General features: G+C 41.6%; 1 protein-coding gene and 1 long non-coding RNA gene across 5 annotated transcripts in view; one reads left to right on the plus strand and one right to left on the minus strand.

Moving 5' to 3' along the window:
* Positions 1-368: 368 nt before the first annotated feature.
* LOC129712259 (uncharacterized) lies at positions 369-23,032 on the plus strand. The gene is made up of 3 exons (XR_008726021.1): positions 369-1,597; positions 1,693-1,791; positions 21,877-23,032. It is a non-coding gene; the product is annotated as an uncharacterized LOC129712259 (long non-coding RNA).
* nherf4b (NHERF family PDZ scaffold protein 4b) overlaps positions 1,855-24,983 on the minus strand; it is a 34,436-nt gene continuing 11,307 nt past the window's right edge. For all 4 annotated transcript variants that reach the window (XM_055660541.1, XM_055660540.1, XM_055660539.1 and 1 more), the window contains 11 exons: positions 22,488-22,515; positions 19,204-19,268; positions 17,400-17,611; positions 16,175-16,376; positions 13,420-13,556; positions 10,310-10,514; positions 9,900-10,096; positions 7,458-7,694; positions 5,782-6,102; positions 4,830-4,869; positions 1,855-4,244 (listed from right to left, as the gene is read on the minus strand). In XM_055660541.1, the coding sequence (XP_055516516.1) occupies positions 4,834-4,869; positions 5,782-6,102; positions 7,458-7,694; positions 9,900-10,096; positions 10,310-10,514; positions 13,420-13,556; positions 16,175-16,376; positions 17,400-17,611; positions 19,204-19,268; positions 22,488-22,515 (1,640 nt within the window). In that variant the 3' untranslated portion in view covers positions 1,855-4,244; positions 4,830-4,833. The remainder of the gene's footprint in view (positions 4,245-4,829; positions 4,870-5,781; positions 6,103-7,457; positions 7,695-9,899; positions 10,097-10,309; positions 10,515-13,419; positions 13,557-16,174; positions 16,377-17,399; positions 17,612-19,203; positions 19,269-22,487; positions 22,516-24,983) is intronic.

Raw genomic sequence — 24,983 nt, forward strand, 5'->3', positions numbered from 1 at the left:
CCTCCTCCCCTCTCCTCTTCCCTCCCCTCCCCTCCCCTCTCCCTCCTCTCCTCCCCTCCCCTCTCCCCCTCCTCTGCTCTCGTTCCTCCTCACATCTCCCCCCTCCCCTCTTCTCTCTTCCCCTCCCCTCCTCTCCCCCTCCCCTCTCTCTCCCTCCTCTCCCCCTCTCCCCTCCCCCCCTCCCTCTCCTCCCCTCTCCCCTCTCCCCCCCTCCCCTCTCCTCCCCCCTCCCCTCCCCTCTCTCCCCTCCCCTCTCCTCTCTCCCCTCCCCTCCTCCCACTCCCCTCCCCTCCTCTTCTCTCGAGCATCAGGACCAAAGAGGGCTACAGCAAAGATTATAGAGGAGTATCTTTGGGCTACAGCCCACATTCATGGAGCTCCTCAAACATCATCACATCATCCCTAGGTGATGTTATAGAAAATAGGTGCAGGAGTAGGCCATTCGGCCCTTCGAGCCAGCACCGCCATTCAATGTGATAATGGCTGATCATCCAACTCAGTATCCCGTACCTGCCTTCTCTCCATACCCCCTGATCCCTTTAGCCACATCTAACTCCCTCTTAAATATAGCCAATGAACTGGCCTCAAGTACTTTCTGTGGCAGAGAATTCCCATTCGACCCATTCGGCCCTTCGAGCCAGCAGGGCCATTCAATATGATTATGGCTCATCATCCACAATCAGTACCCCGTTCCTGCCTTCTCAAGAGTCAAGTCAAGTGTTTTATTGTCATATGTCCCAGATGAAATTCTTGTATCCCCCATATTCCTTGGTTCCATTAGCTCTAAGAGCTAAATCTAACTCTCTCTTGAAAACATTCCAGTGAATTGGCCTCCACTGCCTTCACAGATACACAACTCTCTGGGTGAAAAAGTTTTTCCTCATCTCAGTCCTAAATGTTATGGAGAACATTTTGTCGTTTTGATGGAGAAGCAATGGAAAGATCTGGAAACAAGTCAAAATTTATGGACTATATGACAATAAAATTTATTGTCATATCCAGAAGTATGGCGAGATATAGGTGCAATTAAAATAATAGATGTATCATCAATGTATCTCTTCAAAAATCACAAAATTGACAGGCAGGATAATTGAACCTACATCAGAGCTGTCACCCAATACAAATCCCCGTCATCAAAGCTCTATAGACACAAAAAAGTCAGTGGGTCAGACAGCATCTCTGGAGAAAAGGAATAGGTGACGTTTCGGGTCAAGTTTCAAACAGCATCTGCAGTTCCTTCCTATGCAAAGCTCTAATTATCTTCAGTTTACTTCAATAGCTAGGGGAAGCCATTTACCTTCCCAAGGCCATACTCCCAAAACAGCATAAATGTTGCATGTGTGATGATGTCAAAGTATCTAAATTCCTGAGCGATGATCTTCTTTCGTCTGGTGTGCACGCCTAAAGTTGTTGGACAACTCGTTCTATTTGATCTTCCGTTTGTGCACGTCGAGTTGATTGCATTAGTCGAAACAGGGCGGACCACGTGAAGGTTGCAGTCTTCCACCCCAGCGATGATGATAGAGCAACTTTCAGGTTTATTGCTGAAAGATGTCCATTAAGAGACAGGAGACTATAGAGGCTGGTTGTCCATAAGGTTCGTGACATTCCAAATTCCAAACTTAATATTGTGGAGTAAAATTGCTTTTGTGTGGTTTACTTTAATATGTGATAATGTCGTTTATATTAAAGATAGACACAAAGTGTTGAAGTAACTCAGCGGGTCTGGCAGCATCCCTGGAGAACATGAATAGATGACATTTTGGTTCGGGACCCTTCCTCAGTCTGAAGGTACATTGTCAAGTATGGAGTTAAGCAAGTTGAAGTTGCACAAGACACTAGAGTTGTAGGCATGCAAAATCATTGAAACAAGGAAAATCAAAGCCATGGAAGTGTTTGTCTCATATAATTTTAATATTAAGCACAGATACATTTCAACCAGAGCGCTGGCAACGAGTTCCATGCTTTCTCTGTACCCTGGTGGCCAGCATGCTCAAAGCATTGCATCAGTAGGCACTGGAAGAAGTGTGTTTTTAAGACATGATCATAATTATAATCTTATTCATTTTAATGATGCTTATTTAACAAGGGGACAGCTTTGTTACATAATTTTGTTTAATGTCTTTAGGGCAGTCCCGTTTCTATATTCGGTTAAAGTATAATTGTATTGATTTATCCATGGCATTGTGCTGACATCTCTTGCCTCTAAATCCGAATGATGCGAGTTCAGGTTCCAATTAGCAAACTTCTGCACAAATTGCAGTTTTGTCAATAATGATGGCTATATTATCTGAGGTCACATCTTGTGAATGAGATATTAAACCGAGGGAAAAATAATTCACACCACAATAATATTTGTATGATGGATGGATTTGGTTATTGGACTGTTGATCAATACATCCATTGTGCACCAACTTAAGGGCAGCACGGTGGCACACTGATAGAGTTGCTGCCTTACAGGGTACCATCTGTATGGAGTTTGTCCTTTCTCCCTGTGACCGTGTGGGTTTTCCCTGGGTGCTTCGGTTTCCTCCCACTCTCCAAAAACGTACAGGCTTGTTGGTTAATTGGCTTTGGTAAAGACTAAATTGTCCCTAGTGTGTAGGATAGTGCAAGTGTACAGGGATTGCTGGTCGGCTGGACTCAGTGGGTCGAAAGGCTTGTTTCCGCGCTGTATCTCTAAACTAATCAACATCAGTAAAACAAAATTGGTTCTAATGATCAAAGCTCTAAGGGAAGTGTAGTGGAAATTATATCTAGTTAGATGTCTTGGTCATTTGGAGATCAGCTGTTCAATCAGATGTCTTAACCCAGATCAATACGAATGCAGACACAACAAACTGCAGATATTGAAATCTTGAGTAAAACACAAAGTGCTGGAGGGACTCAGTGGTTCAGGCAGTATATGTAGAGAGAATTGACAGGTGGGTATCAGGTCTGGAACCTTCTAAGGATGCAGGTTTGGCTTAAAGGGCACCACGCAAACTAGCATCTGTTTGTAAAAACATTTTAAAATAAGTGGACCCTGTGTGAATGAGTAAAGGGCCTGTCCCACTTTCACGACCTAATTCATGACCTCTGCCAAGTTTACCCTCGACTCATACTCGCAGAATGGTCCTCACGAGGTCGTAGGTAGGTCGTGATGCTAATCGTAGGTACTTGTGGCATCAAGTAGGTCGTGCCGTTTTTTCATCATGATGAAAAATGTCCACGAGTAAAAAATGTCGTGAATTAGGTCGTGAAAGTGGGACAGGCCCTTAAGTATCACATTTCAACAGAAGAATTCAGTCCAGACTGATTATTGAAACTATATACATTTTATTGAAATAATACACTCTCTTTTTAAGGAAAAAGCAGTTGTAAAGGTGATTTCTAAGATCAATTCTGCTGTCAATAACTCTTTTGTGATTTTGGAGTGGTCATCTTTTGGAGGCTTGGCTGTTTTGCAGTGCCTCTGGCAATGGCAGCCCAGTATGTTAGGTGCACTTGGAATGTTCTGTTATTGTTATTTTATTGAAGGGTGTAATGGTGAGAGAAAAAAGTACAGGTCAGGAAGGCCAGTTATTGATTGTTCTTGTCATTTCAGGCCTTTTCCAAAAAAAACTTTTAAGCCTCTTCAACAACTTAACACTGCCCTCTGCTAAACTGGCTTGTTAAATACTGGACTGTACAGTGTAATATAATAATACATATTGCTGAAGTACAAAGTAAATGCACATGGAGTATCGAGCATGTATTGACGCACCATTACATTTCTCCATTTTCGTGTTCCAAAAGTGACCGTCCACAGAAATACTGACAAACTGTAGGAAATGTCAATTAAAATAGAAATGCCGGGCCACTACACACCTTCTCACTCCTAAATAGGTCAAGAGCATCTAACTGCCCACAAATTTAAGATTGGCACTTTTACTTCTTAACATTCAAGTGCACCTTGACATGTTTTCCCAATCTGATTGGATAACCCCACTTAAAAAAAAATAGTTCAAAATTTGAACGATGATAATTAATTTTCCATTTAAAAAGGAGCAATAGAAATTTAGGTGAGAAGTGCCTATCGTCACTTGAAAAGCATGATCTACTACTCTCTCCATCTAAGTATTCCTAAGGATTAATAAAGTGCAATGTTTTCCCTTGTGTGTCGCTGTTTCAGAAATGACAAGGAGATAGTTGTTTTGGAATACTTCATCGAATCCCATAACTTCACAAAAATAAATCACTCCACAAATCTGGTGCCCTGTTATCTGAAAACAAAATAGTGATTTTGTTAGCAATGTGACATGGGGTCAAATTTCAAGTACAGTGCAAAATTATGTTCCAATTATGCAACATTCAAAGAGCAGTTATCAACCTGGTCTATTCCAGTGTCAAAATTTTATGTTGGCTCCTCCCATCATAAATATGCTATTTTATGTCTTTCTTACTTCTATGCTGACCTTGCTTCTCCTTAAAAAACATGTTTGCCACTCATCCTCTGGCAGTGAGCTCCCCAATCCAGCAATGGTTTGGGTAAAGAAATTCCCCCTGAATTTCCTTTCAGATATATTAACAATTAACATTCATCATGCCTTACTTTTGTTTCATTTGAAAGTGGAAATATTCTCTATGGCTAACCTATGGCAGTCTTTCTGAATTTTGAGGATCTCTGGTCGGTCCAATGATGAGCCAGGTGTCCCAAATCAGATCACATGTTTGTGCTGAATTTGCTGATGTAGTCAACACAATTGCCATCTGCTTCAGTACCTCCTTGGGGGAAAAAACCTCCTGGGACAAATCATTCTATAGTAACTGTTGAAACCCAAACATAAAGTCATATAGTCATTGCTTACCGTTTTAAGTGTTCTTTTTCAATCTTCCTGACATCCTGAGCTGTGTGTTTTAGGAATACAAAAACAGGAGTAGGTCATTCCAGCATTAGTATGCGATTAGTACAATCAGCTACCTGATGGTTGTCATGGATATAGTGGCAGTGGGGCCTGGTTCAATGTGCAAGGTCTGCCACAAGGTAGATGGGAAGATCCAGAAATTCATCCCTGGCTTATGAGAGGTCCAATCAAGAGACTGATAACAGTAGGGGACAAGCTTTTGTATCTTCTGCCGGATGGGAGAAGATAGAATGGCCAAGGTGTGAGATCACATTGGCTGCTTTCCTGAGGAGGAAGAGGGGGAGGCATCCTCAACTACAATTCCTCTCTGTATTGGACAGGGCATTTGCCTTACGAAGCTGTGGTGCATCCAGATAGGATACTTTCTATGGTGCATCTATAGAAATTGGTGAAAGTTACTGGAGACATGCCAAATTTCCTTAGGTTTCTGAGGAAGTACATGCTTTCCATGTACACGAGGAAGTGCTTTCCACTTACATTCTCTTTCTCTATTGGAGGAAGCAATTTCTCTCTAACTGCCCTAATGAATTAATTTATCAATTTAAATATCTCTGTCCATGGACATGAGCCAAGTTTATAATTTGCTAATTATTTAACCTTCTAAACCCCAGTAAGAATTTTGGGAAATGTGCACTGCACCAGTCTTGACCTTGACTCAATACAATTAGGCACTTGCCTAATCACCCAGCATTGAGATTAATCTTCCTTTCTGACTAATGAAACATTGCTGCATTCTTAGTTTATTGGGCTTTAAACCTAATTGCCTCGTTTCCTTGTGCACATAAAATATATGATGGTACCTATTTGAGAACGAGCAGGACAGTTCCACCCTAGTGTTCTGATCAAACTATCCGCTGAAACCGATTATCTGATGTAAAGGGCTTGCTAGAGTTACCTTGATAATAGGAAGAGTGCTGCTTTTTTTTAGGCTTGTTTTCCTGATGTTAAAGCTGGAGAAATTCCCTTTCTCGGGATTCTTGGTTTTCTTAATTTCATTGTCTTCACTGCCCGACTCTCTGCTAATTGGGATGTTGTTATCCTTGCAGTCCCAATATTCTTTTTTATTCATGACAAGAAGAGTCACTTTGCCCTCATTTTCTTTTATTCTCTGAAGAACGTCCTCATAATCGACTTTCTCTATATTCTTTCCATTGACTTCAATCACTATATCACCAGTCCGGATTCCCGCCTTGTATCCGACTTCTTCAGGTATAACCTAAAAGTAAGTTGTACAATGAAATATCAACTGCAGCAATCTGTCCTCACAAGTCGTCTTTAATATAGAAGATAGACACAAAATGCTGGTGTAACTCAGAGGGATAGGCAGCATCACTGGAGAGAAGGAATGGATGACGTTTTGTGCCAAGACCCTTCTTTACACTGAGAGTCAGGGTAGAGAGAGACATAGAGATATGGAAGGGTAAGTTGTGAAAACATAGATCAAAGGGAACGATGATCAAGTAAATGCAGAATGGTACATTGCTAGCTATGGGGAAGGTGATGAGTTACTCCAGCAGTTTTTATCCATCTTCGGTGTAAACCAGCATCTGTAGTTCCTTCCTACACATTTTGTTTGCACTGAGGAAGACAGAAAGCAAGTTAGTCTAGACAGCAGACAGGGTGGGGAGGGCAGTGAGTGGGGCAGATCTTTAACATAATCCCACACAAGGACATTTTAAGACAAGGAGCCCTATAGTATCCGCACAGTGGTGCAACGGTAGAGTTGCTGCCTTACAGCGCCAGAGATCCAGGTTCAATCCTGACCACGTGTGCAGTCTGTATGGAGTTTGCATGTTATCCCTGTGACTGCCTAGGATTTCTCCGGGTACTCTGGTTCCTTTCAACACTCCAAAGACGTGCATGTTCGTAGGTTAAATGACTTCAGAAAAAAAATTAAATTGTCCCAAACGTGTAAGATAGTACTAGTGTACGGGGCGATCGCTGGTCAGCGCTAACTCGGTGGGCCGAAGGGCCTTCTTCCATGCTGTTTCTCTAAAGTCAAAACAATGTTTTGGTCAGACGTATGTTCTACAGAGCATCCTGGATCCTGACTGAGAAACTGAAGAAAATTCTAGAGAAAGCGGAAAATGTCAGGGTGGTGGATGAATAGCCTTTAGTGAGAATTAGGACAATACAATGCAATTGAAAATTCTACCATGATTTCCTCCATTTCGATCTCAAAATCTTTGAATTTTTAAGGAACAATGCTGTGAGCTCTTTCACCACAGAGACTGCAGCTATCCCAGTAAAGGCTAATCTCCACTTCCTTAGATAAGTCAGGGATAGTGCCACAATTACAAATCTTGGAGACAGCAGGGGACTAGGATCTGAAGCAGAGTCCCGACCCAAAACATTGCTTACCCATTCCTTCCGCAGATGTTGTCTAACCCACTGAGTTACTCCAGCACTTTGTTTTTCTTAAATGCAAGTCTTGCCTCCATTTGTGGCAAAATAATTCCGAACAACTAACAATTATTCCTGCTATTGTACCTTCAATAACATGCGTTTCCAGGATGATTTTTACCAGTGAAGTCATTCTTTTCAGTCCTCGTACTCAAAAACAGAACCAACCTGCTGGATGTAAGCTCCTTGCTCATCAGTGATACTGTAAAGTTGGAAGCCATATCCTTTGGAGCCTTTCACCAAGTGGCAAAGTCTGGCTGTGGGAACCGTTTTTCTTTCTCCTGCCACCCGTAATGGACAAGAACTATGTCGCTGAAGTGGTGCTGGATCCTCTGTTTGATCTTCTGTTGTCTGCCTTGGATTAATTTCGTCTTCATCTTCGCAAATCAAAGGAGGCAACCCCAGCTGTGACAGACAAAGTTGTATCTTATTAGAAGAGGCTCTTGCCTCATATTATTTTCACTACCTATCTAATTCTCAACAAAAATCAAACTGCTAGAAGAACTCAGCAGGTCAGGCAGCATCTGTAGAGGCAGAGGATTGGTTGACATTTTGGGTTGAACCCCTGCATCAGGATTGAGTGTAGAAGGAAGATAGTATATAGAAGTGAGAGGGGATGGTAGGTGATAGTTGGAACCAGATTAGGAGATGATGAGCACTAGGAGCCAGGTGGAGTAGAGAAAGGTTGGAATGTGATAAGTGGACACACAGGAGGTTGCAGACGCTGGAATCTGCTAAGGAAGAAAGGTAATAAGTGGAACCAGATCAGGGAGGTATCATGGCAGATGGAACCAGTTGGGCGAGGGGATAGGAGACCCTAGAGGTTAAGTGTGTGGGCTGAAGGCAGATGGAACCAAATGGGGGAGTGAGCAAAACTGTAGCAGGGGATTGGGGGGGGGGGGGGGGGGGGGGGGGGGGGGGGGGGGGGAGGTGAGAGAACACGAGTGGATCAGAGGGAGAGGGAAAGAAACATGCGTTACCTGAAATGGAAAATTAAATGCTTATACCATTGGGCTATAGACTACCTGGGTGGAATAAGTGGTATTGTTCTAGTTTGTGTCAGGCCTCTTCCTGGCACTGGAGAAGGCTGAGGCAGATGGGTTGGTGTGGGAAGGGGAATTGAATGAGTACTTCACAAATGCTTTTAATACTTTCCATTGAATCTCAAACATTTTTTGAAAGAGGCAGGAAATGATTGTTTCTCAAATTGCCGTAATGCTCACAATGTAACTAAATACATGATAGATTTTATTTAAGGTTCTGCTATGGCTCAGTAGATAACACTCTCACATCCGAGTCAGAAGGTGACTTAAGAATATTGTCATTGGAGTACTGTGTCTGCAGTGTCAAAGGCATCAGCTTTCAAATGAGACATGTAAAGGTTTACCAGCCCTCACAGGTGGATGTAAAAGATACCCTGGTACAATTTTTATTAAATAATTTGGATTTTGTAAGCCATCAATTGTGCTTCGACCGCCATCACCTTCTGTCACATTTATGTTGCTATTCATAACACCATGTTTTGTATTTTTATTGCCACATTACCTACAGAACAAGTGACAACATGTCAAAGGTTGTAAAGAACGTCCAGGTAATCTGGAGGTAAATGAAAGGATCCCCAAGGAAGCCATTTTATTTCATTAGCTGCTTCAAAGAACTTGGAATTTTCTTCAAACGGCTGTGGGAACTTGGATGTTGAATATATTCAAGATGAAAATGAATAGGAAAAAACAGATGAATGTATACTTAATGGTGATAAAGTTCTGGAACCGGGTCCAACCCGACTGAGATTGGCAAGGGATGTTGCAGGGAGAGGAGGAATGGGGGCTGAGGAACTGGGAGGTGGAAAGAGTGGGGCAGGATGAGAATAAGATCGGATGTGTGGAAGAGAGGGAGTCATACAGGGAAGAGAAGACGCTGGCAGATGTAGGCACAGTGGAAATTTGTACTGCGCACTTTAATGAACCAACTGCTGTTTGTCTATAGACTCTTTCCTTTTAATGATGTGGAGAGCAGAATAGTTGACAATGCTGAAGTTCAATAAAAGCATATTCTGTCATTCAAGAATTTCTTATAAATCCTTGGATTTGTAATTCATGCCACCTTTCTCCTTAGATTCCCCTTGAATTTGTTTATGGAACCTGCCACATATGCAGCTCCTAGAAATTAGTTGTGCGTTCTAACAGATCTCTGGATAAAGTTATTGCCTTATCCTCTTTTTCTGAAGTGGTGATATTCTAAAGGGAAATATTTTACTAAGTATTGGCTGTGCTAACTCAGTATTGCATCAGTGGCTGGGTTGAAAATTGTATGACAAAACAACTATAGCATGACTGCCCTATACTGTCTGTCAAGTGAAGATATCAGAAGTGACAATAAGAAGATACAAGAGGCTGAGGAAGGGCCCCGATTTGAAACTTCACCTATCCATGTTCTCCAGAGATGCTGCCTGACCACCCGAGTTCTCCAGCACATTGTGCCTGTTTTTAAGTGAAGATATAATTCTCTTGTCACGGTTCAGTGCATTCTTTTTCAACACCGGATAAAACTAATTATCGCGCTGTCCTTTGTGGATGAAAAAGTTGAGTTAACAAAATGGGAAAGACTCACAGATGTAAAATAGTTGTCTCCTTCAGAGCTGATGACAACAAGGGTAGCCTGATTTCCATTCTGTCTGACCTTCTTCACTACAACATCATGTTCCAGCCCTTCAATATTCTCTCCATTTACACTTAGCAAGCGATCACCTTCCTGCATCCCACATGTCTCCGCTGAGCTTCCCACATCCACATCTGACAAATACTGACCTGAAAAAAAATGCCAATTGCACATGGTTACTGAAATACAATGGCTGTCAGAAGCCTTGTCTATATTGTCTTTTCAAATAATATCAACCAACACACAAAAGTTACCCATGGTTTAGACATACAAGAATCAGTAGATAAGAAAGTGCCCAAAATTCATCCTCTTGAGTGGCCATGCCTTCTCCCCACTTACCCAACAGTCAGTCAGTCACTTACCAAGTGCCCCAGAAACTGTTTTCTCAGTTTTCAGTAGGAATCCATAGCCACAACTCCCTTTCACTAAGTAAAGTTTCCTTGTCTTGAATGGCAAGTGCTTAAAGCAGGCCATGGCTGGAATGATCTTGATGCCTTTCTCCCTATAGTAAGCTTCTGTCTTCTGATCAGCCACGAGGAATGTTACTGAATCTCCACTCTCTTTAATCTATTAACAAATACAGACATTGATTATCTGGTACGACAACTTACTACATTTTTACAGAAGTTTCATATTGTGACTCAACTGGGGCTAGTTATAATCTAATCTGCTGCCTGCCTTTACAGCCAGCTCCAAGTTCACATTTTATGAATAGATGGGATGGGAAAAGAGCAATTGATCAGACTTTGTTAAGATTTTCAGAAACGTGGTACTTGGTGAAGTTAAGTCAACACATATCTTGTCTCCATTTGATTATAATGAAGAACATTAAGCATTATTGCACAGCTCACGGTATACAGCTGTGCTCTTGGGCATCATGGTGAGCAACATAAGATGGCCCAACTAATACTGCCCCAGGCAATGAAGAAAGAGATTGGGAAAGTCGCTTTTCCCATTAATTTACAACTGAAGACCAGAGCAGGAGAAGGCTTCAAAGCCAAACATCACAAACCCTTTTGACATTGACTTGCATTCCTTGAAGACATTGGGGATGCTGAATCAAACTTGTGGCACCAACTAAATGGAATGAATACCAGATTAAAATAGAGCAGTTTCTGCAGCATTTCACATCAATTGAAACCCGTTATCTATTTCCTTCGCTCCAGAGATGCTGCTGCATCCGCTGAGTTTCTCCAGCATTTTTGTGTACCTTCAATTGAAACCCCACCAAGATTTAGATGTTACTGAAAAAATATGGATCAAGCTGAATGGACTGAGAAATATGTAACATCAAATAAAATAAATATTTTAGCCAGCCCCTTGTGTAAATGTAATATGCACTTAATTAAATGTGGTCATTTGAAAGGATCAGATCAGAAGCCACAGAGTTTGTAATACTTGCCATAATTTTGCATAACATGATTGAAACCAAGCTACTGCAAGTGGGACAAGACAACAATACCCAATTAAACAATCTGACACTTGTCTGGTTTCAAAAAGGCACTTTCAGTATTTCTAAAGGCTCTGGAAGGAGTAACATCACTGTGAGACATTGGTCATTACACATAGGTTTAATTCTGTACTTGATATTAGCTACTGAAATCTGTTTGCAAGCGATAATTAGAAACACATAATTTTCCAATTATCACTTGCAGGTGTAAAAAACGTGTGTTTGAGATCCAGTCAGTTTGGATGCAGGGCTTAATTTAGTTACACAGATCTCTGAAAACACAATCATTGCTAATCTTTGGCAGTGTCCTAAGCTCAAGAAACACATTGCTTCCATGGAATGTATCCACTCCATTTATCTACTCTCTGACTTTATCTTCAATCCTTTTTTTCAGACTTGTTTAAATTGTGCATAGATTATATTTTTTTGTGTCTTTTTTGCTGACATAACCTCTGAACGTTCAGAGGTTAAGGCACAATTAGTATCCGCCGTACCTTGCCAGGTGTAACTTCCATTCGTACCGATATAATCAATGATATGCAAGATTGCTTCATTTTCCCAGAAACTCCCAAGCCAACAAGCATGGGAAGATTAACTCCCTATAACCTTTTCCTTAACCAAGACCCATGATATCTGGAATCAACACTTTTCCATTCAAGGGAAAGTTTCTCCAGGCCACTTTCCACACTCAGCTTCAACCTGCCTTACAAGTCAAGTCAAGTCAAGTTTATTTGTCACATACACATACGAGATGCGCAGTGAAATGAAAGTGGCAATGCTCGCGGTTGTGACTGTCAAGGAGTTATGGATCTTGAGTGGAAGGTTATACAATTTCTTGATTTGTGCACTGACATGAGAGAAGCACAGACTTATTCATAGATGTGTTAGCAAACACATCTTATGAGGAGATGTTGGCATCCAATTTACAAGATAGGGCAGATTGAAGTAATGAAGAGATTTCAAAACAAGGATATAAATGTCAAAATCAAGGTGTTGCCTAATTGTGAGCTAATGCAGGTCGGAATGCAAAGGCCAGTGTGTAACAGTCCAAGTTAAGATGTAGACAATTATTTTGAATGTTCTCAAATTTTATGGAAAGTGGAACAAGGGATGCTGACCAAGAGCTTGTTGAAAATAGTGAAGCTTAGAGATAATGAAAGCCTGGATTTACTATTCCATTTTGTAATCATACCAATTTACTATACATTGTCTACCTGCTAATGCAGCACAATTTCTTTATTTGCCATTTTATTACAGTTGAGAATCGAACTGATAAAATAGTAGGACTCACACTCTTTGTGTTTACACATAATAAGCACCACCTGCCACCAGAATGAGACATTCATTGGAAGGGGCCAAACTCTGATAAATTGTTATTTGAGCATTTATACTAACCGGTTTTGAAAGTTGTCCTATGATTAACACTGCCTCTCAATGTGGTGCCATATGAAAACTATGAAGCATGTATCTGTTGTTGGCCAGAATCACAAGCTTAGCTTTCGAAAGTCAGTGACTTAAAATGAAAGTCGATCTTCTCTAAAGCAAGTGTATCCTTTTATGGATATGACGACCAGTTTGTACACAATACTGCCACCTGGGCAAGAAATAATGTCAGTACGACATCTTTACTCTTTCACTCAAATCCTCTTGAAACATAAGCCAGCATACTCTTTCCCACCCTCATTGCCTGTACGTTGGTAGTTACTGACTTGTGTACAAGGAAATCCAAGTCCTGTTGAACATCAATATTTCTGAGTCTCTCGCCATTTAGACAATACTCAGCATTTCTGTGTTTGTTTATCAACCATTGGATAACCGCATGGTTTTCCTCATTCTATCTTCATCAAATCTGAGTCAAAAATTAGCGTAATACCCACAAAGTCAAAGCTAGAGTTGATTTAGAAGAATGCTGATTTTATATGATAGTGGCTGGTTCTCCACCTTTCACAGTGGGTGGGTAGTTAATCACATCATCAATGAAGGGGCAGGTGAAATGGAATGGATACCCCAATACCACCTTACCTTTTTGGCAACTTGGAAATGTGTGCAGTCCTCAATATTAACTCCATTAACTTCAATGATCCTGTCATCCATCTGTAGTCCACCTTTTTCAGCACCTCCCCCATGTTGGATGCTCAACGTAAATGGACCTTTGACACCTGAATTCATACAACAAGGATAAACATGTCGGTAGGAACTGCAGATGCTGGTTTACACCAAAGATAGATACAAAATAACTCAACGGGGACCTACATTTAATGTCTTTCTTTGAGGATAATGTGTAGTTTTTACAAACAGACCTTTCATGCTATTTTTAAATAGATAGGAACACAGAATATGTCTTTAAGATAATGTTATCACGGTGGCACAGCGGTAGAGCTGCTGCCTTTCAGCGTTTACAGTGCCAGAGACCCGGGTTCGATCCAAACTATGGGTGCTATCTGTATGGAGTTTGTACGTTCTCCCCGTGACCTGCGTGGGTTTTCTCCGAGATCTTCGGTTTCCTCCCATAGGTTAATATGGGTTATAGGTTAATTGACTTAGTGTAAGGAGCATGACATGAAGTAGATTCACTATCTATGCTGAATTAACTGCAATGACCATTTCGTACACTACACAGATATAAAAGGGAAGAGTGCCGTAGACAGTAAATCCATTCGGGTAGAACCCTCATAAAATTGCATGCGTGTGAACTCTGGACTAAGCTTGGCGGAGGCTTAGCAACCGTAATTAATGCCCTTGATCAAACGAGAGGTATTGAATTCACTCAAACAGATTGTCAGATGAGGTATAGGGGGCCCAGTAGCACCTGCTGCCAGTGAACGTCAGCACCTGGGGGTGGTAGGGACATTCATCACAACAATACGTGCTTGCACGGTACTTTTTATGCACAAGATTATAGAGTCACAGAGTCGTACACTTTGGAATCAAGCTCTTCAACCCAACTTGCCTATGCCGACCAACAAGCCCCATTTACACTAGTCCCACCTGCCTACGTACGCTTGGCCCAGATCCCTCTAAACCTATCCTATGCATGCACCTGTCTAAATGTTTCTTAAACATTGCGACAGTTCATTTCTAATGCATTTAATTTAACAAAAGAGAGGAGAAATCAAACTGGGTCTCAGGCTATGCAAGTATAACGGCTGCCAGTTTTACTCACTTCAGCACATTTAGCTGTTGTTAATTCAAGTGAACAACACATGCGAGAGGCAGATAAAATCATAGCAACACTCTTCACTGGTTTAACACTAACAACCAAAGATGAATTTCTCCATTAAGAGCGCAGTGCTATGAAGCCAGGTTTTTGCTGTACTATATGAGTTTACTTCATTTTAAAGAATACAGTATTTCTCATTTTGAGCACGCAAAAGTCCTTGCGTGTGACATTGTACTCAGCAGGCAGTCTGCATAATTAACCACAGATGCAACGGGTAAAAGAGCAACATATTAAAACGGCAGAACATTGTGTGTTTATCTCCATTGGAGAGACTCAACAAGTTTAGCTGATATTTAACTGAGGTACTATGGGAGCAATGCATGAGGAAAGGGGCTGTTCTTCTCAGGTGAAGTGCTAAACTGAGAGATTGACTTTGTTTTCTCTCGGAGGGATAGGGCAGTTCTTCAGTCATGGCCAACATTAAACCCAGTCTTTATGGCATTGCTGTCTGTCGAAGTTTGTTTTGAGTACATTGCCTGCTCTGCAATATACAGGTAACGTATCACAAGTATTTAATCGGGTACAAAGCACTGTGGTGCAGCCTAAAAAACTGCGTGAGGCAACTGAAGGAGATAATTGGACAAATGGCCAGAAGCTTAAAGACAGAGAAATAACAAACCACTGGAGGAACTCAGTGGGTCAGACAGGCATCTATGGAAGAAATGAGACAGGTGACCTTTCAGGTTGGGACCTTTCTTCAGATAGAGTATCAGCTTCAAGGAGGAGGAGGGATAAGTGTTAAGATAGAAATATGATATCTTAAGACTTGATGTGACAACTGCCAATGGTGGGGAGATAACAATCAGGACTGCAGATGTCATTGGACAGTTGCAAGAGTGTAGATGGCAAAACCTGGGAGAAATGAAGACACAATGGAATTAGAAAACAAGGACTTGGATTTTACTGGACTGGGAGCCAAGGTTGTAGGGATGATGGATAATTAGTGAGGCAGCACAACTGTTAAAGTGCTTATTTATGGAAGGTGGCAGATAGGAGATCATTGTGCTAGAAATAAAAGAAAATCCATGGTAGACAGTTTCAGGAACAAATGATCTAAGCTGGAGCAGAGATAGCTGATTAGCTTAGATACAGTATGGAGATAGGCCCTTCAGCCCACTGAGTCGATGCTGGTCATCGATCACCCGTTCACACGTGCTATGTTATCCCACTTTCTCACCCATTCCCTATACATTGGGGGGCAACTTTGCAGAGGCCAATTAACCTACAAACCCGCATGTCTATGGGACGTGGGAGGAAACCCGGGCACCCAGAGGAAACCCATGCTGTCACAGGGAGAACGTGCAAACTCCACACAGACACCACCAACCGGAGTGTCAGGATGGAACCCAGAATTCTGGTGCTGTGAGGCAGCACTGTACCAGCTGCGGCACTACGGCACTCCTGACAGAGGAGGTGGTTGGAGGTGATCTTGTGTTGCAGAAGATAGGAGTCAGAAAGATGACAAAAGTTATGAAACTGCATCGCTGATGTGAGATGTCTCGTAATGAAACTCTCATGGGGAAGAAGGGTGAGGAAAGATAAACGGGTGATCAATACCTTCAGGAGAGCACAACTGAATGTCAAATCCATCGGGGCCTTTTTCTACATAGCAGAGACGTGGTTTACCATGTGGGGCCCCGTGTTCAGCCTGTAAAAAATCTGCAAGATTCAGATTCCTCATTCTGGCATCTTCATAGGAGACTTCATCAACAACCAGAAAGATGATTTTGTTGCCACTCCGCTTTATTTTCTCCACAACCTACCGGTGAGAAGATTAGAAACAAATTGGGAATAACATATGCCTTTCATAAATTATGGTAACAAGGATTTTTCTGTGAGGTTTTAAGAGACAAAAATCTTACAACTATAGAAAGGGGGAATATAATTGAGTCAGGTGAGTTTAAAGGTGCAATGTAGCTGGGCAGTTTATCTCGAGAACAATATACAATAGCTTTTTGTGTACATCTTCAGTTTAAACCCGCATCTGCAGTTCCTTCTTACAAATTTCTAGGACTCTATTTCCCTGTGGAGAAGCAATGATGGGGAGGGGGCTGGAGCTATGGAGTCACAGGCATGGGTGTACTATGTGACCAATGTTGGGTGCATTGGAGTGAGGGGAGGAGGGGGGGGTTAGGGGGTTATTTGATCACATCCAGTCAATAAGTTTTTAATTTCTTGGAGTGGGGCTTGAACCTCAACCTTCCCTCCATGTGCCATACTTTTCTAGAAAAGTATTTGAAGAGACGACAATCTTTGACGAAGATCAATCTACAGAGTTTCTGGACCAAAATTCTTAAGGGGTTGGACAGGCTAGATGCAGGAAGATTGCTCCCGATGTTAGGGAAGTCCAGGACAAGGGGTCACAGCTTAAGGATAAGGGGGAAATCCTTTAAAACCGAGATGAGAATAACCTTTTTCACACAGAGAGTGGTGAATCTCTGGAACACTCTGCCACAGAGGGTAGTCGAGGCCAGTTCATTGGCTATATTTAAGAGGGAGTTAGATGTGGCCCTTGTGGCTAAGGGGATCAGAGGGTATGGAGAGAAGGCAGGTACAGGATACCGAGTTGGATGATCAGCCATGATCATATTGAATGGCGGTGCAGGCTCGAAGGGCCGAATGGCCTACTCCTGCACCTAATTTCTATGTTTCTATGTTTCTAAAAGACTTGGTTATCAGAAGGCTGGATACAAATATTCATTGTCTAGGTATGCTCTCACAGAGTGATCATTCTTAGTTAGATTATCTAAGCGATTGTGCCCCGATGGTAAAGCAGCCTTACCTTGGAATGTGCCAAGTTATCGACGTACTCTCCATTGATCTCGAGCACCCTGTCACCATCGTAGAGCCCAGCCAGCTGAGCGTAGCTTGCAGGCTCCACCTGTCGGATGAGATGTCCTTGCCTCCCCTTCTCAGCCCGCAGGTAGAAGCCAAACACCTCATGGTTCTTCTTAGACAGGACACAGACTCTGGGCTTGATCAAGATCGACAATTCTGAATAGATGACACAACATTTAAAAAGGATATTTAAATTCCAAACATTGAAGAAGTTACTTCAGACTTGTTTTTCAAACAGAACTGATAATGAAATCAAACCATGAGAATAGAGGAAGGAAATATGAAATAAGAACAAAAATTGTATTGGCAAAACTCAAGAGAAAACAGATAACATTGTTTTGGGTCAGAATCAAATCTGGGTAACAGAGCAACATGGGCTGTACTCCAGAGTTGTAGAAAATCAATTGAGTGCAAATGTTGCCATTCTTAAGCATTCAAATTGAATGCAAATGTTGGATCCTACAAAAATTTAAATCTGGATCTAATAAAATATCAACAAGAGCAAAGTAAATATGAAGGCATTACCATAGAGACAAAACTTGACACTCCTTCATTTTAAGACCTTACCCATTCTCAGGCCACATGTAATTCCAGTTTCATACTGACATTATTGATCCTTAAATATTTTCCAAACAGCTGTATCAATACTGATATTTAAGAAATAAATCTAATCATTTTCACAATGCAATGAGGGATAAAATCCTTAGAAATGTCAACATCCACAAATTAATTAAAATTGGTTAATATTTTTTTAAAAGGTCAGTAGAATGGCTGCACCAGAGGTTGGTGAAAGACAGGGGCTAACTTTGTCACTCTTGAGTAACAACCTGCTAATAAACTAAAATATGTTTCAGTGATACTTGTTGGAGGAATAAATATTTGCTAGGGAGAATCCCCTTTTTGATTTTTTCTTACAACTATTTGAGGAGGCTTAAAGTGTTATCTGAGAGGCAGCATTGTAAAGATGCAGAGCACCTCTGGCATTGTCAGCGGGAACAGTAGAACCTTTGGCCCATATTGTGTTAGTGTTGTGCAAGGCAAGCTGAACCTTAGTCAGGGAAGACTGTTACTCACTGAGGTACGATTGACACTTGGAAAGTCCAATCCGATTGATTTTTACTGATGTTTTGGAGATGGCGTTCTGTGACTCTACACTTTTCCATTAAATACTAGACTTCTTTTTCTTTAAGACACTGGCTGTCCTTACCCATTCTAGGGCCACATGTCATTCCAGTTTCACACTGACATTATTGATCCTTAAATATTTTCCAATCAGTTGTATCAATACTGATATTTAAGAAATAAATCGAATCATTTTCACAGTGCGATGAGGAATAAAATTAAAATCAAGCAGCAGAAGATCCAGTGGGCCTTGACTGTTGGCCCATTTGATCCATGCTAGTATCCATATTCTGCACGAGTTTCCCCTATCTTTACACATTTCTTCTTGACGTCAATCATCGTGGATGGTATACAATACATTTATGATTCATCGTGGAAACATCAACTTTGACCCAGACCTTCCAGAACAAATTCTATCTGGTTATTTTTATATCAAATAACGTGGTTCTGCTTCAGTGACAGAATTTGTCTTGTCACCTAGGCAAAGCTTCATTGTTTTGACGAGAACTCATTGAAATCTTTTACTTGGGCTTTGTGGAAGGTTAATTGTCAGTGGGGAAGGCCCTTATCTACTGTACACATCATATCATAAAACTGTTTTCAATCAAATGCCTTGTTTACTTTACCAACATCATCATTTATGACCAAGGCGGGATTATCGATCCCTTCTTTAGGATTGAAGGTAAATTTTCTGTTAAAAAAAGCACACGATAAAATTATGATCAGTTTTATTCTATTGTCATACAATCCTACACATCAGAAAGAGACCATTCTACCCAATGTGACCACACTGGCTCTTTGACTGAGCTTTCTGATTTCTCCAATCCCCTGCCATTTCTCTTTAGACTTCAGACTTCAGGGGTGCAGTGTAAAAACAGGCCCTTTGACCCACCAAGTCCATGCCAACCAGCTATCACTCCATACACTAGCACCATCCTACACACTAGGGACAATTAAAATTTTTACTGAAGCCAATTAACCTACAATCCTGCACGTCTTTGGAGTGTGGGAGGAAACCGTAACACCCAGGAAAACCCTAAGCAGGTCACATGGAGCATGTACAAACTCCGTACAGACAGCACCCATAGACAGGATCAAACCCGGGTCTCTGACGCTGTAAGGCAGCAACTCTATCGTTGTGCCTCTCCTTTTGGTTCTGCAATTCTTGCATTTGTCAATACTTAATCATTTCCCTTTTCCAAGTTCCAGTTGAATCCACTCTCACCATCCATTTGGGCAGTCTGCTCCAGCTCAAATCAACTCGCAATTAAACAAAAAATCTCTTCCCCTCTGCCACACTCTTTACCCAATTACCTGAAAATTATATCCTCAGATTACTGGCTCTCCTGTTAGAAGTAACAAGTTTCATATTTACCTTTCCAACTATTCTTTGAATTTCAATTCCACATGACAAATAAGTAAATCACAAGGACATAAGCATCCCTATCTAAGTGGATTCCAGGGACCAACAACTAGGCCTAGTTAGAGTGAATGTGGTGAGGATGTTTCCACTAGTGGTAGAGTTTAGGACCAGAGGTCACAGCCTCAGAATTAAAGGAAGTTCCTTTACGAAGGAGATGAGGAGAAATGTATTTAGTCAGAGGCTGGTGAATCTGTGGAATTCATTGCCACAGAGGCTGTGGAGGCCAAGTCAGTGGATAGTTTTAAGGTGGAGATTGACAGATGCTTGATTATTAAGGGTGACGGGTTATGGGACGAAGGCAAGAAAATGGGGTTGAGAGGGAAAGCTAGATCAGCCGTGAATCAATGCTGGAGTAGACTTGATGGGCTGAATGGCCTAATTCTGCTCTATGAACCTATGAACATGAACATCAGCCAGTCATTTGAGAGATTACTATAAACTCCGAGGCATATTTCTGTATTATTATTTGCTTTGGTATTGTTGGCTAAGAACTGTTTCAAGGTCATGAACAGTAGAATGAAATGTTTAAACCAACTCATCTCCCCATGCTGGATAGCTGAAATGTTTACAGAAGTGCTTGGAATACTGAGTGGCAGAGGCAGCGTCTGTAGGGAGAGAAGCTGAGAATGTTTCAGGTTATTGACCTTTCATCAGAACTGGAAAAGTTAGAAACAAGCATGTTTGAAGTTGCACAGAGGGGGATTGATGAGACCATGAGGCAGAGGGGCTGCATTGGGCCATTCAGTCCCATTGAGTCTATTCTGCCATTTGATCACAGTTGGTTTATGCTTCTCCCTCAACCCCATTCTCCTGCCTTCTCCCTGTAACCTTCGGCACCCTTACTAATCATGAAAGTATGTTGGAGGACATGGCCGTGTAGATAATGTATTTATGACTTCAGTCTTGGCAGATTAGAGGGAAAAGAAAGAGAGGGAGACATTGTAAACGTGACAAGCAGGACAAAGCAACTGCTGTGAATCTGAAACAAAAGAGGATAGTGGGAATAGCCAGCAGATAAGACCGTGTCTGTGGAGAGAGAAACTGGAGTGGTGGAGGAACTTCTTTAGTCAGAGGGTAGTTCATCTGTGGAACTCATTGTCACAGGGGGCTGTGGAGGCCAAGTCAATGGGTATTTTTAAGGCAATGGACAGATTTTTGATTAGAACAGGTGTCAAGGGTTATGGGGAGAAGGCAGGAAAATGGTATTAGGAGGGAGAGATGAACCATGATTGAATGGCGGAGTGGACTCGATGGGCCGAATGGCCTAATTCTACTCCTATAACTTGTGAACTTGTGAGTCAGGTTGAAGGGGAATGATGGACAAGATGGAGGGGGCTGGATGGAGCAGTGGGACTAATCAGAACTGGTTGATCAGGGAATGTTTATCAGGGAACCTTTACTCTGCTAAGAAGGAAGGAGTGTATTTGCACTTTGATCTCAACAAACACAAAGTCCCCAACAACTTGGTTGATTTTTAACATATCTCATTTCCTATGGCAGCATCAATATCGGGTTTAATTACAGACTTTCCATTTTTGTGTGTAATTACACAATCAATTTATGTAATTAATTCAAATGAGTAAATTGCTCATGTATTTAATTAACTCAGGTTCAGTGTGACTTTAATTGTATGCAATCTGGGTTAGTCAGCACAGCTGAGATGTGTTCAAGGTCCACGTGTTGGCACAGAGGGATGTGGCGGTTTCTTACAGGGCAAGGACACCAAGCACAACATTTATAACCCAACCTCCAAACCTCTCAATTCTCTTGTTTATCAAAAATTTCATTAAAGTATAAAACAAGTGGCAGTCTAATTTCTCCTCAGCATGATAATTCCTGATATCTTCAACCTTCTACAAAGATATTTCTCCTTCAGTTCCAGAAGAACTCCTATTCCAAAGAAGACAGAGTCATCCAGCATGAAACAGGCACACAACTCATCCATGTGAAACAGGTGCCGTCCTGAGTTAGTCAGGCTTGTCTACCTTTGTTACAGGTGCACATTTGTCAGAGGTCTACGGTAGACAAAAATGCTGGAGAGTCTCAGCGCGTGAGGCAGTATCTATGGAGCGAAGGAAATAGGTGACGTTTCGGGTCGAGACCCTTCCTCACCCTTGTCAGAGGTCTATATCCCTCATAATCCTCCCCATCTATAAATCTATCGAAATGACTTTTAATGCTCCATAAGGTCATCCTCTGTATCCTTCACTCCAGTATTTATAGACTCTCCAGAGGAATGAGCTGCAAAAGTATTAACCTTGAAAGACATAAATCCTTCATAAAGCCACTGCGACAGAACTGTCTTAGATTCTGAACTGCAGATATTCTGGAGATTTGATCAGACTGATCAAATTTGAGCTGACATTTGGTTCTCATTCTTCAAGCATGTTACTGACTCAAAACTGTCTAGCAATATAATACTACGTTAAATTTAATTCCTCTTAAAATCCAGTGTAATGTCTGGCGATCAAGGAGAGCAGTACTTACGGGGATAACGCAGCTGTGTCCTCAATACCTGCAAAAACAAGGAAAAACAGTCTAAGGACTGGAAGACATTAAACATTGGAACACGAGTCATTCAGCTCTGAAACCAACATCCCACTTCATAACTTTGCTGGCTCTTCCTTAAATTCAATGATTCCTCCCCCGTGTCAAATCACAAGGAAATCCATGATGGCAAAAGCCCCATGTAGAGGACAATTTTTATTGGAGCAAGTTTGAGGTCCTCGATCTCCTGCTCCTTCTCATACATTCTCCTGGTGCACCAATATAAACGAGCACAACCCAGGGGCAGGCAATTGGTCAGTAGATCCCAACTAGATCATTAATGTAGGTTTAGAGATGCCAATCTGCCGTACTTATTCAGAGTTCCCTGTGTCTCCAATCCCAGAACAATGTGGTTAACTACCCTCTGGTAGTAGCTGAGTCTATCAGTCACTTGCAGTGGTTTAAAGTCTGGCTGTGGCAGTCAAAGCTGCCACAACCAGACATAAAAACACTTTTTATCCACGAGTAGTTGCTCTACTCAACAGCCAAAAATCTTTGATCTGGTATTTTGTTGGTTCACATGCTTGATCAATGGTGTTTTATCATTAATGTTTTATTATTATTAATGTTTAGTGTTTTCCGAGTCATTCGTAACTGTCACTGTATGTCATGTTGTTACTTGTGGGCGGAGCACCAAGGCAAATCCCTTGTATGTGAATACTTGGCCAATAAACTTACTTACTTAAGAAGTTGACCATTTGCCAACTTCATGCCATGAAGAGGGTGATAAATGTGAATCACATCACTGAAGTGAGAAGCCCAGAATAGTCACCATATTAGGTGGTCTTCAATGCAGAAACAAAAGGAAAACCAAACAAAAAATGGGTAACACTTACTGCAGCTATAAAGATTGCAGGCTGTTAAGTAGGAAACCAAGTCATGCTGTATCAATTTACACCTAGAAGTCTCATAATAAATCAGATTAACACATCAGTATTTTTTTCGGAATTTCAGAGAGTGTCACAGGAACAGAAAAATCAACACTTCATGACCACTTAAAAGATCCAAGTTTGAAAATGAATTGGTCAACATTCATTAAGGAGAAAATCCCAGTGATTGCTAGTTCTGTAAAATAACAAAGACAGGAGCATGAACAGTAGAAGCTGGAGGCAGCGGTACGCTCCCATCTGTCCCCCGCCTTGCCCCTGTCCCAACTTCCCTCTCCTTCCCAACTCCTCTACTTCCTAGTAGACACAAAAAGCTGGAGTAACGCAGCGGGTCAGGCAGCATATCTGGAGAAAAGGAATAGGTGACGTTTCGGGTCGAGACCCTTCTTCAGATTTGGAGTCGGGGAGAGGGAAACTAGAGATATGAAAAGGTACAAGGACCAAATTAATGAAAGGTACGAAAAGAACAAATCAAAGCCAGCACTGATTGTCATGTTATTTCTATCTTTTCCATATCTCTAGTTTCCCTCGCTCCAGAATCAGTCTAAAAAACATCACCTATTCCTTTTCTCCAGAGATGCTGCCTGATCGCTGAGTTACTCCAGCACTCTGTGTTTGTCTTTGGTTTAAACCAGCATCTGCAGTTCCTCTTTACACGTGTATCTACTTTTGTTCTATTTTGGTTTCTGTCAACACAGTTAAAACAAAATCACTGAGTTACTCCAACATTTTGTGCCTGGCTTCAGTGTAAACCAGCACCTGCAGTTCCTTCCTACACATTTCCTCGACTACCTAGTTTCCCTCTACCCAGCTCCCACTTCCCCAGCTTTCCTCTGCTTTAGCTCCCTCATGCCAAGCAGTTTAATAGCTGATTCTGCACCTCATTCAGTCTCCTCTCATAACCCAACATCACTTAAATTAAAGAAAGAAACAAAATGCTGGAGTAACTCAGCGGGTCAGCCAACATCTCTGCAGTTACTGTACTCCAGCTTTTTGTGCCTATCTGAGTGCAGAATCAGCTATTAAACCAGTACCTGCAGTTCCTTCCTACACATCAGTTAAATTAATCTAGCCTCCTGTTCCGAATCACTTCCCGGTCAAAATACTACTTACAAAAAGCATTGTTTTAATGATGTTTGACAAAGTTGATTTTGGACATTCGTTCCGTGTGGTGAAAAGTTCACTTTCCAAGAAATATATTGTGTGGGGTTAGGATTCCAGAGGAATGCGAGAGTGTGGCAGGTCTATTGTGAGGATGAGTGTATGGTATTAGTGTTATGTTTGGAATGAGATTGTGTGTGTGGTTGGCGTTCATGGTGAGAGAGTGAGTCTACAGTTATGTTAAGTAGTAAAACATGTGGGGGTCAGGGTTGGAGTGTCAGCATGTGTTTGTGCAGTTAATGTATCAAAGAAGAGAGAGCTGCTGAGCATGCACGCACCGTCCCTTTTAGAGAATTCCTGACATTCCCACAGCCTTGGCAATCGCTGTTATGTTGACAATTTGGCTGAAATTCACCTGCAAGTTCGGCATTTACATGAATTGTGCTTC

This window comes from Leucoraja erinacea, chromosome 32 (assembly GCF_028641065.1).
Source record: "Leucoraja erinacea ecotype New England chromosome 32, Leri_hhj_1, whole genome shotgun sequence".
Classification (NCBI taxonomy): domain Eukaryota; kingdom Metazoa; phylum Chordata; class Chondrichthyes; order Rajiformes; family Rajidae; genus Leucoraja; species Leucoraja erinaceus.